Below are 15,437 nucleotides of genomic sequence, written 5' to 3'. Positions count from 1 at the left end.
ACCAGCTGGAAAACAACAAAGTCCCCTGAAGCAAGTGCCTTTAGGGTTGTCAAGTCCTCTTTAAGTTATCAAGTTTACCTCTCAAATGGCTAGAGTGTCCGGGAAAGCCATAGAGTTTTCCCGGAAACACCTAGAGTGGCCCACGTGCGCACCGCCATTTTGATGATGTCACTTCTGGGTGATGTCATTGCTCCAGAAATGCAGGGAGAGGTTCCCCCCACTGGCCCAATGATGTGGGCCAGTGGGTTGGGAACCTTCCAGGCATGGGATTCCCCGCCTGGACTGGGGGCTTGGCAGCCCTAAGTGCCTTATTTAGTTCCTACTCTGTTTCAAAACCTGATCTTGGTAGGCCAGACTCACCATGATAATGATTTCAGGGAGTGAACTCATACCCCCTTCTAGGGTTGCCAGCCTCCAGGTTGAGCCTGGAGATCTGCTTTTACAACTGATCTCCAGCTGGCAGAGAGCAGCTCCACAAGAGAAAATCTAAAAAACAACTGTGTCAAAAAGACAAGATACAATTTACAAATTTTACAAAAAATCTATTGTGCAATAGCATCCAAAAATCATTCCAAAAACATGAATCACATAGAGAGCATAAAGTCCCAAACACGAATACAATTCTCAAGGATGACTCCAGAAAATTCCAAAAAGTCTATAGGGAGTATTGCTACTCAGAAGTAAATTCCAAACGGAGTCCTTCCACTGATGTCGGCTTCCGAAGGAGAAAATCTTGCCTTCACGCAATCACCGGCTTAAATCGCGTTCCGCTGCATTTGCAGCTTCTTCACGAGCCAACTAACAAAGGTCCTCAGACCGGCTTCTCTTAAACGCCCATATTAATACAATATGGGCGTTTAAGAGAAGCCGGTCTGAGGACCTTTGTCAGTTGGCTCGTGAAGAAGCTGCAAATGCAGCGGAACGCGATTTAAGCCGGTGATTGCGTGAAGGCAAGATTTTCTCCTTCGGAAGCCGACATCAGTGGAAAGATTCCGTTTGGAATTTACTTCTGAGTAGTAATACTCCCTATAGACTTTTTGGGAATTTTCCGGAGTCATCCTTAAGAATTGTATTCGTGTTTGGGACTTTATGCTCTCTATGCGATTCACGTTTTTGGAATGATTTTTTGGATGCTATTGCACAATATGTTATATAGATTTTTGTAGAAATTTGTAAAGTGTATCTTGCATTTTTGACACAGTTGTTTTTTAGACTTCTAGATATACTGTGTTGCCATTGTTTATTTTGTCCACTAGAGAAAATGGCTGCTTTGAAGGGTGGACTCTATGGCATTGTACCATGCTGAGGTCCCTCTCCTCTCCTCCCCAAACCCTGCCCTCTTCTAGATACCCCCTCCAAAGTCTCCAGGTATTTTCCAACACAGACCTGGCAACCCTACCCCTCCTTCTCTGTGCAGGGCCTTTATATACTCTCTGTTAATGCTCTGTCATCTTGACAGTGATTGCTAATAATTTCCCCTCCATTTTTCTCCTGCCCAGTTGCATGGGAAATGTGGATCTGCAGGCAAATCGGCAGCCAAGTCTGAGGGTGGTGGAAATGCTATCTTGAGACCTGCAGGCTGTTCTTTCCCCTAACTTCAGGCTTAGGATCATAACAGTAACCCAGCAAGAGAGGATATAATGTTTTTGTGTAAAGAACCATCAAGTCTCAATCGTAGGGTTTTCAAGGCAAGAGATGAACAGCAATGTTTTGCTTGCCTCTACATAGCAACCCAGAACTTCTGTGGTGGTCTATTAGCCAAGTGTTAACCAGGGTCGACCCTGCCTAGCTTCCAAGTGGAAGCCTGCATCACCCAAGTCAGGGCAATTCATGAAGCACTTAAATATTCTTCCCCATCCCCTCCATGGGTACATGAGGTTCTAAAGGGTAACATCACGTTATGTTCCAAGCTCACCCATTTCGTCTGGTTTTTCCATTATAGAGCTCCACAATAACTGTTGAGATGTTTTGGCACCACCAGTGATTCTGGGAAACATCTTTAACCACATGATTTCTAGGAGTTTTTCTTCACTGCAGTTCCAACTTTGCTGTAAGAAGTTATTAGAAAAATTGATCTTCAAAAAGACACTGCATCAGACTTCTAATCCTTCTTGAAAACTCCTTTCCTCTGAATCAGAAATAAGGAGTGATGTCATAAGTCACTACTGTGATGACATTTTACATATGTCCCCAAACATAATCAAATTACTGCAATGGGAAATCACTACTCGGACCTCAAATCTTACTGTTCCAAGGTAGCCAGTGCTGAGTTAGGAAATTCCTGGAGTTTTGTGGGTGGAGCCTGAGAACAGGGTTTGGGAAGGAGAGAAACGTCACTTCAACAGGGTATGCCATAGATTGCACCCTCCAGAGCAGCCATTTTCCCCAGGGAAACTGATCTCTGTAATCTGTAAATCAGTAGTAACCTCCTGCCTGGAGGTTGGCAATCCTACATTGTTCTGATCAGAATCCTCTCAGTGAAATCCAGTCAGGAACAATACTTGAAACAAGAATGGGAAGATCTGAGTTCAAATTTCCATTCTTTGGTGAAGCTCACTGGGTGACTTTGTATCAAACACTGTCAGTCCTATTTACCTCCCAGGGCTGCTATGATGATAAATTGTGGGAAGGGGGCATGGTGTGGTGCTGAACAAGACGGCCATAAAACTTTGAGCTCCATTGCCTCTTCTCTCTCCCCTTATACTTTAACACTACACATTTTATTTCGACTTCAAACTCACCACTGTTAACAAGGTAAATTGTTCAGGAGCAGAAAGATCTTTTTAAAAAACTTAAATAATCTTTTTATCTCATGTAAATTGGCAGGATTTTTAGACCTCTTAGAGCAGAGGTGTCAAACATGCAGTCCACGGGCCAGAACCAGCCTGCCCAGGGCTCTGATCAGGCCCATGGGGCTCTTTTCTCCCCCCCTACTGTCCTTACCCTTTGAAGCTCCCAGGCTGCATCTCTTTCAGTTCTCAGGCTCTTTTAAGCTCTGAGGCAGAGTCTCTTTCAGTCTGGGAGCCTTTGAAGAGCCTTTGAAGCTCCCTTTGAAGTTCCCAGGCTGAGCCTCAGTTCCTGAACTCTTCCTGCTTTTCTTTGCTGGCTGCTGCAAGGAAAACATGGGGTGGACTTTAAGGTCCATTCTATGGACTTTAAGGTCCATTCTATGATTTTCTTGCAGCTTTGTCTTTACTCTGCAATGGTTTCAAATTGAGTGGAAGTGGTTACATTTTCAGCGTTTCTAAAGCATAGGCTTGCCAAGTCCAATTCAAGAAATATTTGGAGACTTTGGGGATGGAGCCAGAAAACTTTGGGAGTGGAGCCAGCACACATTGGGAGCGGAGCCATGAGCAAGGGCGTGATAAGCATAATTGAACTCCAGGGGAGTAATGGCCATCACATTTAAAGGGACAGCACACCTTTTTAAATGCCTTCCTTCCATAGGAAATAATGAAGGATAGGGACACCTTCTTTTGGGGCTCATAGAATTGGACCCTCTGGTCCAATCATTTTGAAACTTGGGGGGTATTTCAGGGAGAGACACTAGATGCTATACTAAAAATGTGGTGCCTCTACCTCACAAAACAGCCCCCCTAGAGCCCCCAATACCCGCGGATCAATTCCCCATTATTCCCTATGGGAATCGTTCTCCATAGGGAATAATTGCCCAGTAGACATTTCCTGCCCCCCCACACTTTTTGATGACCCTAAGGCGGGGGGAAAGGCCTCCAAACCTGGGTATTGGCAACCCTCTCTCTCACACACACACACACTTACCGGTTGCTTCCTCCACAACAACATCTGAAAAGAAAAGGGGCTATGCTGCGCTCTCTCTCTCTCTCTCTCTCTCTGTCACACACACACACACTTAGTTTCTCCGAAACAAAAGCAAAACAAATGGAGGAACTGTATTGCTGACCCTTCCCATGAAGTACTTCCTGATCAACTTTAAAGGCACACAGACACACACACACATTTTGAAATGGACCTGTAAAGAGTCGGACTCGACTGTGCAACTGAACAACAAAAAAAACCTGTGGGAGATCTAGAACTGCCTGGTGGCTGTGGGGGCGGGGGGAAGCCTGTAAAAGCGGGGGATCCCCCGCTGGGACCTGGGGATTTGGAAGCCTACTATAGCCAGCTGAAACTCATACTTCCTGGAGTTGTGTTCTTGCAAACAAAAAGCTGATGCTTTCAGCCGGTTTATCTCTGTTGAATGGCCCTAATCTAATGAGTACTCTAATGTGGAAACCCACAGCCAAAGGAGGATATTATACTGGAAAGCCATTGCCAATCTGAGTAGACGGGGTAGGGGGGTGGGGGAGAAGCTTACAATGCCATTTCATTGTTTCCACAGAGTCAGAGCCTTTGTGCTTTTTCTTGATGTTTTATTTTAAAAATTGCACTGCCAAATTCCACTATTTCCCCACCTTTCCAACTTAAACAAGATATTGGAAGAGTTTTAAGTATGTTTGTATTTAAAGTTCAAAAATAATATCTTTAACTGTGTTTGTTTGTGTCTGTTATAAAGTTTATATCTCCACTACCTGGCATTATATTTTATGACACACATGGCCCAGCCTCACAAAGTCCCATTTGTGTCAGATCCAGCCCTCCGAACAAATGAGTTGACACCCCTGTCTTAGAGGTATCTCCATTTAAAATGGCATCTGGTAGCTCTGAAGCCCACCTAATGAAAATTGACCAAAGTAAACCTGATCTTCTATAAGCCATGAATGTTACAGAGGCTAAAATTTTAGTCATAATGAGATTGTTTTTTGAGCCTCTCAAAGCCCAACTGGGTGCTATCAAACAATCCCTTCAAGAGGTTAACAAAAAGGCAGAAAATGACTTACAATTGTGACACACGTTACAAGACAATATACAGAACTTACAATCTGATGAACAGGATCTGAGGCACCAAGAATTAATGTTAGAATTTGACGCTATACAGTTGAACCTAAAGTTTTGTGGCTTTCCAGAAAAAGTGGAAAGTAAGATAGATTTAAATAGATTTATTTCCAACTGACTTGCTGCTGAATTATGTATTAAAGATGGAGGGTCTTCTTCTGTCGTTAAAGCCTATTGCCTGGGCTCCATAATTAACTCTAAAAGAACAAATCCATGAGATGTAATGGCAACAATTAAAGATCTATGTACCAAAGCTAAACTCCTCTCAGAAGCCAAGGCAACAATTAAAGATCTATGTACCAAAGCTAAACTCCTCTCAGAAGCCAAGGTGCAAGGCTTTGTTAATTTTAAAGACAGAAAGATCGAAATTCTTCCTGATATCCCACTGGAGACTATATCCCAATATAGATATGTGAAACCAATAACAACTCAACTGCGCCTGGCTAATCAGAAGCATAAATGGATTGCCCCAGCCAAGTTCCAAGTTTGGCATGAAGGAACACTGTACTGGGCCACAGACTTAGACACCAGATATTGTCTTCTACAGCATCCCTCTCCCACTGGACAACAACAAGAACCAGAGGAAGAGGTGTGCTGACTTGCCCCCTATACAGGAGCCGAAAGCTGGAGTTTGTCCACCGTCAGCTGCTCTTTAAACAACTTTACTTCCTATGAAGCATGAGAATACATCAGTTTTACACATTTCTCTGGATGAAATTATTTCTTTGGTGTGTTTTACAGCTGTCTACATATGCTTTATAAGGCGGTAGACGAGGTTTTCACTCTGGGCTACCATTGTTGACCCTCCCAAGTTAAAGTCCGTCTATTGTCAGTGCAGGGACTAGAGTTTACGTCCCCTCTTTCCTGCTGCGTCTTTTAAGCAGGAACCAATGGGGTTCTTAAACGTATACATAATCAAGAGTTTACGTCATTGTTTTATATCTTAGCATTTAATTGAAATATTTGTCTACTCAAGTGGTTTTTTACACACAAACATACAGTTTTATAGTTACTTTGAGGCATCTGGGGGAGGGGGGATAGTGGATATTGGGATATTGAGCCACCCTGGTGGGAAGGGCGGGATATAAATCATAAATAAATAAAATAAATAAATAAAAATTAAGTCACTATAAGAGAAATGGTACGTCCTGAGCTTAATTCACCAAATTTCTGTATTACACTTTCTGACACTTCAGGAATTGAAATTATTATTGTTTATAGTGGTGCAATTGATTGTTCCAGTGCTAATCTTCCTTTTATGTACCGTATTTTTCGCTCCATAAGACGCACCTGAGCATAAGACGCACCTAGTTTTTAGAGCCGTTTGTGTGAATTTAGAGGCATTTGTGTGAATTTTTTGCAGTATTCGCTCCTTAAGACGCACACACTTTTCCCTCCACATTTTTTTGGGGAAAAAGTGAGTCTTATGGTGCAAAAAATACTAATTAATAAATTAATTCATATTCATTACTGATTGTTAAGCATTAATTCTCTATTGATGACTAATTAACTTTATTTTGCAAACTGCCTAGTGTTTTTATTTACTTTATAAACTGTTATTGTTGTTGATTATAGTACAGTGCAATATTAATAGGTCTGGAAAAAAACAATTAAACAAAAATCCTCTTCATAGCCTATACAATAACACTGATGATTCACAAAGCTGCAATTCATTCTCCAAGTATTACTTCAAAATAAAAGGACACATTAGTCCTTGTTGGTTGTTATACAGATAACATAAGCCACTATTATTCTTGTGTAAAGTGCTTTGTGCTTTTTCTACATATAAACTAACTTACATTGTAGTGATTGTAGTATAGTATATTCTTGGGAATAGAAGACATACACCTTTCTAGCTCCTTTATTTAAGTATAGAGATCCTTATTTAGCCTATCTGGTTGTGGTTATATCACAGAAAACCACTCTTCTTACCAGGTGTACCTTGCCAACTCTAGATATTTTTAGAACAATGCCAAATAATATTAAAATACTCTTGTACATCAATAGCGGTTTGAACAATGCTATCAAATATAAGAGAAATCCCAAAATTGAAACTCAATTTAATATTTCTTCAGGCGACCCATAACAAAGATGTTTCAATCTCATTATTCAAAACCAACATCAACTCTTGGCCAAAGGTTTGTCCAAATCCAGAAGGACAGCTATTTTAATCTCCAAGGACATAAGATTTGCTCTTGATGATAGCCTGGTTGATCCTCACAGAAGATTCTTATTTGTTTGGGCCAGCTTGAAAACATCCCAGGCATGCTTGTATCCCTCTGCACTTCAAATGCTGATCAAATCTCATTTATTGATCAAACGCTACTACAACTTGAAAGTTTCCAGTCTGGTGAACTCATTCTGAGAGGAGATCTGAATTTTATCATAGATCGTACTATGGACAAATCCTCAACCAAGATCTCTAAGCGGAACCGTGAACAACCAAAATATATGCTCCATGGCATCCTTGCCAAATTCAGCCTCATTGACATCTGGAGACACATGCATCCTTTTGACCAGGACTACTTGTTCCACTTTACACCTACACCCAGTTAGACTATATTCTCTTATCTCCTTTGCTGATATCCAAGGTTCATTCCTCTCTAATAGGAACTCAGATGAGGTCAGATCATAATGGGGTCAATTGTATCTTAACACTGAATAATGATCACAAAAAAAACCCAGGTCATGGTAATTTAGCAATTCTTTATTTATCGAAACATACAGTAACAGCCAATATTGAGACTAACATCAAGAACTACTTCGTAGAAAACCCTCCTGGGGGTGTTAAAACCAGCGCTCCAAGGCCAGTTGATCTCCACAGCTTCCTATTTAAAGAAGCAAAAACAACAGGGAAATCAGAATTTTCTCAGTCTATTACTATGCTAGAACATCAGAATAATCAGGCAGTAAGACAATGTACAAAAAACTATTGGTGGAACTGTGTAAAATTGAACTATTAGAAATGCTACAAATACAGAAAAATATCTTGTTCACCAAACAAAAATTTTAGGATATTATCCCCTAAATCCTTGCAATTCTTGGCAGGAAGGGTTGAACACCAACAATCCTCTAAGCTAACCACATCATTAAAAGATAGATTAGGTGGACCTCATTTCAAATCAGAAGAAATATCTAATTTTTTAATGATTTCTACAAATCTTTATATAGTACCAAAAAAGATCCCTACTGATGAGATCGACCTCTTTTTCAAAAACCACTCAATAGAGTAATTTCTGACAGAACACAAGAATGGGCTTAAGAGTCCAATTACTGCACTAGACATCAAAAGTCCCAAAACAACACAAGGCTTCTGGTCCCAACAGATTCATACTGGAGTTATTTAAACTATTTGCTTACCTACTGGCTGAACTACTGGTGGCTACATGCAATTACATCTGCAAATCCAGCTGTCTTCCTCCCTCATGGTCTCAGGCCACAGTCATCGATCTATCTAAACAAGGCAAAGATCCATCATTTGCAACCTCATAGAGACCTATCTCACTGCTGAATACTAATTTTAAGATCTTCACCTCAATAATGGCTAGATGTCTCATCTCTTTTATAACAGACTATATAGTGAAGGGCTAAGTAGGCTTTATGCCCAACTAGGACATCTCAGACTGTGCCAATACACACATTATGAAGAACACAGGTTGGGACTCCCTACAGTCAAATGTAGTTCTCAGGTTGTCCTCAATTCCTGAGCATATATGAGGTGCCCAATTCAGATTGGGTCCATGGCATATATGGAGAAGGGGTCTCAGCCTTCCCCCCATACCAGACTATACATACAGGGTTTTTTTCCCATTCTGGACCACTGTAAGAGTCAAGATCAAACTGAAGCCTAGATGTTGAAAAAGGCTTTGACGCTGAATATAAACTTTCCTTATATGCAGATGACTTGTTAGCTTTTCTCTCACATCCCACAACATCTATCCCAAGATTGCAACAAACTCTACATCAGTTTGATACAGTCTCAGGTCTTCATATAAACCTAGCAAAATCCTGCCTGCTGCCAGTCAATTTTTATATGCAAACTGAGTTGGACATTATTTATTTATTTATTTATTTATTTATTTATTTATTTATTTATTTATTTATTTTTCTGATTTATATCCCACCCTCCCTGCTGAAGCAGGCTCAGGGCGGCTAACAACACTAAATATCAACAATAAGACAATAAAACCACTGTAAGATTCAAGATCAAACTAAAGCCTAGATGTTGAAAAAGGCTTTGACGCTGAATATAAACTTTCCTTATTTGCAGATGACTTGTTAGCTTTTCTCTCATATCCCACAACATCTATCCCAAGATTGCATTAGATCATCAACCCCATATAAATGGGTCAAAGAATATCTTCTATACTTGAGTGTGAACATACCTGTTGACTTGAAGGATGTTCAAACGTTCGGTCATGAGAAGATAGTAGCTGAGGTGCAGAAAGATCTAGCAAGGTGACATGAAATGTCCTGGATGGACAGGTAGTACTACTGTACTGTCCTACTGCACTGATTTGCTGTACTATCCTGCTACACCATCTTATTATATTGTCCTGCTGGACCATTCTTTTGTATTGAATATTGTAATTGTTTTTTTATTATCATACTGTTGTGATTTTACTGTGATTTTATTATTTATGCTGTACTCCGCTCTGAACCCCTAGGGGGGAATGGGCGGAATATAAATAAACTAATAATAATAATTCTTTCATTTTACCTGTTCATCTTTCTGTTCTGAACTAATCTTCTGGAAATCTCTAACACACATCTCTTTAAGTGGCAAAAAAATGCTATTGGACTTTTTCTGCTCATACAAGAATCATAGGCTTGGTTATTATACAAACAAGGTGGGGTGGCATAAGCTTTCCAAATCTACAACAGTACTATACCACTATACCGCTTTAGCTTGGAGAAACGTCGACTGCGGGGTGACATGATAGAGGTTTACAAGATTATGCATGGGATGGAGAAGGTAGAGAAAGAAGTACTTTTCTCCCTTTCTCACAATACAAGAACTTGTGGGCATTCAATGAAATTGCTGAGCAGTCAGGTTAAAACGGATAGAAGGAAGTACTTTTTCACCCAAAGGGTGGTTAACATGTGGAATTCACTGCCACAGGAGGTGGTGACGGCTACAAGCATAGCCAGCTTCAAGAGGGGTTTAGATAAAAATATGGAGCAGAGGTCCATCAGTGGCTATTAGCCATAGTGTGTATATATATGTGTGTGTGTGTGTGTATATATATATATATAAAATTTGGCCACTGTGTGACACAGAGTGTTGGACTGGATGGACCATTGGCCTGATCCAACATGGCTTCTCTTATGTTCTTATACAACTGTTAAATATAGGGAAAATCCTACTTGTAGATCTCAGCCCTGACTGGATCTACATTCTGTCAATGTACTCTACACCCTTCAATATCAGCAAGCTATTTTGGAAGAAGTCTTCAGAATGCCATAAATGTATGCAGGAGTTGTTTTGTAGCAAAAATAGGTGGTGGAGCTCATCCAGGGATTGTTATGCAGCTGCACCTACTATTCAACAGACAAGGTGAGAAGGAGGAGATGGAACTCTCAGAAAGGTTCAGGAGCTGCGCTTCAGTGAGTTCCTGCTGAATCCGAGGCCTGAACATATACACAATAACACTTTCTTAACATCACTACTAGCATGTTGGGACAGAAAACGGTGTAAACTTCTTCCTCCAGTCTCTTGCTTCCAACCTTTCATTAATCAAGTGTGGTTTCAAATAGAACTCCTAAATGCAGCTTATAGAAAACTTCCAAAATTACAACTTTTCAAGATACTACATCTAAACAAAAACCTCTAACAAAACCTGAATTAGAATGTCAGAAGCTTGGGGGTGCTACTGGAGACCACATTGGTAATGGAGGCCCAGATAGTAGCCATTGCGAAATCCGCCTTTTTCCACCTTAGGAGGGTATGACAGTTGGTCCCCTTCCTGGAGCACAGCGACCTAGCAACTGTGATCCATGCAATGGTCACCTCAAGACTAGACTACTGTAATGCCCTCTACATGGGGCTGCCCTTGTCTCAGATCCGGAAACTGCAATTGGTGCAGAACGCAGCAGCCAGGCTGTTATTGGGTCTCTCTATACGAGAGCACATACAGCCAAGGCTGCGGGAACTGCACTGGCTGCCAATAGTATTCCGGATTTGCTACAAGGTGCTGGTTATTACCTTTAAAGCCCTATATGGCCAAGGATCTGTCTACCTTAGGTACCGTCTCTCCTCACTTGTTAACCAAAGGGTACTTAGATCTGGATCGCAGAATTTACTGTCAATCCCCGGGCCAAGGGAGGCGAGACTGAAGGCTACCAGAGAAAGAGCCTTCTCAATTGCTGCCCGCCACTAGTGGAACCAACTCCCAGAAGATGTAAGGGCCTTGCAGGACCTTGCCCAGTGTCACGGCTCGAGTCTCAGATAAGGAACGACAGCTGCCAACGTCCCGGCAGCTGGCCAGAACTCTCGCAGCCGGCTGGGGAGTAATGCAGGGGTGGTCGTAAACAGTCCAATTACTCAACACCGTAAATCAGACTGGCCGAAGGATGAAACAGAGAGCGTAGTCACAGGAATGCAGAGGGTCGGAAGCCAGAGGAAGCAAAGCCAAATACAGTCCAAATACCTAAGCCAGTCCACAAAGCAGAGTCGAAGTCCAGAGTTTCAAGTCCAAGGTTCAAGCCGGGTCAGGAGTACACGGGTTCTCTCAGCAAGCAAGAGGGTGCAGAGCGTGGTCACGTCCCAGTAGGATCGTTCGTTGCCAGCACAGTTTGCCCTAGGGCCAAGATTACAGATATACTGTGCTGGCTTGTTAGCTCATTAGTATGCCGGGCTTAGATCTCTTCTCCCCCGCATGCGTGCCTCACTTCTTCTGCTTCGCATCTCCTGTCGTCTCCTTTCACGGAGCCGGCTGACAGGTGGCGGTGATTCCGGAGGGGATGAGCTGGGGCCCGGCGTGGCCTGATCAGTTCCAGGTGGCTCCTGCTGCCGGCTTGCTTCTTCGGGACTTACGTCCAGGGCTGTTAAAGGTGCCTGCTCTGAGCTAGCAGGGGCTGGGTCAGGGGCAGGCATGACACCCAGTTCCACAAGGCCTGCAAAACAGCTCTATTTCGACTTGCCTTTAGCTAAACTATAGTATAAGTAGATGCCCAACATCGCTGAATGTAATGGTACCAACACTAGCACCAAAAATTGTTTTAAACTATTTTAAATTGTTTTAAATTGTTAATTGGTAATGATTGTTAATTTTAACTGTTTGCTTACTGTTTTATCGTTTGGGTTTGATTGTTGTTAGGCGCCCTGAGCCTGCTCCGGCGGGGAGGGCGGGATATAAATACAAGGAATAAATAAAATAAATAAAAATAAATGGAAATTGAATGGCCAGATCCCCTGGATACAATACTTTTGAATTTCGCATATGTGCACATACATGAATGTTACCTCAGTTCCAAAACAGCCTCTAACAGGCTTTGAGTCTATTCTTAAGGCTGCTCTATCATCCAAAAAAATCTTAACTTTGTCCATGTACAATGTCTTATCTGAATGTGACACTGACAAACCTACATCCTAGCAACTACTTTGGCACAAAGCATGTGGTAAATCTTTTACTAAGGAAACATGGGACAATGTATGGCACTCCTTTCCATTTAAATCAAATATTGCAGAAATAAAGCTACAAACATTTAAACGACTTTCCTTTTGGTACCTTATGCCAAGCAAATTGGCTCATACAAATACATCTTTCAGTCCAACATGCTGTAAAAAGTATGGAGGCATAGGGGACTATTTACATTGTTGGCTCTGTTGCCCTATTGTTGGTCGTCAGTGCCCAACCAAATAGAATTGTTTACTGATATTGAAATTCTTCCCACTCCAGAAAATGTATTGTTAAATGGGTGGACGTCAAAACATTATTCATCTGCAATGATACAAAGGCTATCCTTCCTCCTCTATTTGGCCAAAGCTATCATCGCCAAAACTTGAAAACATACCTCAACTTCCAATATTTCTCTTTGGCATAAGAAACTATGGGAACTTTATGTCATGAGAAAACTTATGGATAATATCAACCAATTTGAAAACCCTAGTTCAACCTCTAACTTTGTCTCAGTTTGGTTTCCTATTTTAGATTATATGGTATCCCAGCAAGAAATCTCCAAGCACATTCTAATATATAATTTCCTTTAATAATAATAATAATACAAAGAAGCTTAGGTTGTTAAACATTGAATTGTTTTATGTACTCATCACATCTTTGTATCTTAATGATGTACAGCACTATATATCTCTATAATATATATCTGTTCTAAATGTTAAAAGCAACAAAATGTTAATTTTCAATAAATTTGTGGGGTGCAGTGGACACTACCCTGAACTCCTTGGTGGCGGGGTGGAATAAAAATCTAATAATATATTAATATTTCATGACCTTTCTCTAGTATCAGGCATGCAGGGGTACTGTCAGTTGTAGTTCATTTGAGTTCACAAAACTTAAATCTCATATTTATGTCACAAAGGAATCCCAGGCTGTTTTGGGGAAAGGAGGAAAAATGTAAGTTGGAGTAAGTTACTTAAATTAAAACTACTGAATATTAACTCTTCTTAACTAAAAAAATACGTGAAACTTATAGCTATTTTAAGTAGCAAAATTTGGGAATGCTGCATAGAAATACTGTAGACATATTTTCTTCACAGCTAGTGATGAACTGATGTAGCCTAGCCATTTTCATTTGTCCCTGTAGGAGCGAACCTAAGCATATCTTCGAGTTTTTTCAGTGCGACTAACTCCCAGGAAAATGTTCTTAGAATTGCAGCCTCTGATGTTATTCTCATTGGTTTCTGTTTACCTCCATTTCATTGTTGCTGTTGGTGATTCTTTTATACCACTACCCACCATTTTGAAACAATTTTACACTATTTATATTGATCCAGTTTTATGCCATTGAGAAGCAAAAAATGACATTGAAAATGCAGTTAACTGTAACAGAAGAAATATACATAGGAAGAGAAATAGGTGTAAAAATATGTTACAGCCAACCAACTTTCAAAACTTGGTCTCATGCCTATTAACCACCAATCTAGCTAACCTAAACATAATGAGCTTTAATCTAATTATTAGCCTGTTTCATAGGGTTGTTGTAAAATGTAGGGAGAGTATGACTGCATCTTCATGTCACTGGATATGACGGTGAGGGACGATGGCTCAGTGGTAGAGCATCTGCTTGGGAAGCAGAAGGTCCCAGGTTCAATCCCTGGCATCTCCAAAAAAAGGGTCCAGGCAAATAGGTGTAAAAAACCTCAGCTTGAGACCCTGGAGAGCCGCTGCCAGTCTGAGAAGACAATATTGACTTTGATGGACCAAAGGTCTGATTTACCTTTGGTCCATAAGGCAGCTTCATATGTTCATATATGATACTGTGCTACTGTTTGCGAGGCCTGCCAATCCCCAGGTGGGGGCAGGGGATCCCCCAATTTGGAGGCTCAGGGTCATCAGAAAGCAGGGCGGGGGGGAGGGAAATGCCTGCTTGGCACTTCATTATTCCCTATGGAGACCAATTCCCATAGGGTATTATGGAAAATTGATCTGTTGGTATCTAGGGCTCTAAGGGGGGCTGTTTTTTGAGGTAGAGGCACCAAATTTTCAGCATACCATCTGATAACTCTCCTCAAAATACCCCCCCCCCCAAGTTTCAAAATTATTGGACTCAGGAATCCAATTCTATAAGCCCCAAAATAAGGTTCCCCCATCCATTATTCCAAAAGGAGGGAAGGCATTTAAAAGGAGTGTGGTTCCTTTAAATGTGATGGTCAGAACTCCCTTTGGAGTTCAATTGTGCTTGTCACACCCTTGCTTCTGGCTCCACACCCAAAGTCTCCTGACTCCACCCCCAAAGTCCCCAGATATTTCTTGAGGCAGACTTGGCAACCCTACTGTATGCCAGGGTTGTCAACTGCCTGGAGAAAGCTATGCTATCCCCTTAACAAAGACTTAATGAGATACTATTCACCAGGTGATGTTATTTAACTCCCATTCCATGAAGTCCTTCAGATGCCTATATCCACAAATTAAACCTCTATTAAAGGGACAGGATACATTTCTCCAGGCTGCTGGCAACCCTGATTGTTACAGAGTAGTAGTTATTCATCTGTTGAATTTCTTTGGGGGTTTTTTTGTTGTTGTTGGGAATGACTGCTGTAATGCAGAGACAACAGTGCAATATCCAGCAATACACGAATGCAGCCCAAAGGTGAATTCCTTGAGAGAAGAGCAGGACACAGACATTTTTCAAAGTTAGTGTAAAACTCTCATTATTTTTATGTTGAAATATCTTTTTCTCCTGAAGCATAAGAGAATCCCCACGTGCAGTAATGCATTGGATGGGAAGATAGCATTAAGATAAAAATCCGTTTGCAGAGGAAGAGGATATGATTCCCTTACATTCTCAGTTCATCTGTTTGCCATACTAGAAGTTAGAAGATAAAGACAGAACAGGAATCG

The 15,437-nt window shown here is 41.2% G+C and overlaps 1 protein-coding gene across 1 annotated transcript in view; it reads right to left on the bottom strand.

The window, feature by feature from the left end:
• HEATR9 (HEAT repeat containing 9) overlaps nt 1–1,919 on the bottom strand; it is a 67,546-nt gene extending 65,627 nt beyond the window's left edge. Inside the window, exon 1 of the mRNA XM_060252101.1 lies at nt 1,916–1,919. Coding sequence (XP_060108084.1) covers nt 1,916–1,919 — 4 coding nt within the window. The remainder of the gene's footprint in view (nt 1–1,915) is intronic.
• Nucleotides 1,920–15,437: the final 13,518 nt, after the last annotated feature.

This window comes from Heteronotia binoei, chromosome 13, assembly GCF_032191835.1.
Source record: "Heteronotia binoei isolate CCM8104 ecotype False Entrance Well chromosome 13, APGP_CSIRO_Hbin_v1, whole genome shotgun sequence".
NCBI lineage: Eukaryota > Metazoa > Chordata > Lepidosauria > Squamata > Gekkonidae > Heteronotia > Heteronotia binoei.
This window is presented reverse-complemented; position numbering and strand designations above follow the sequence as displayed.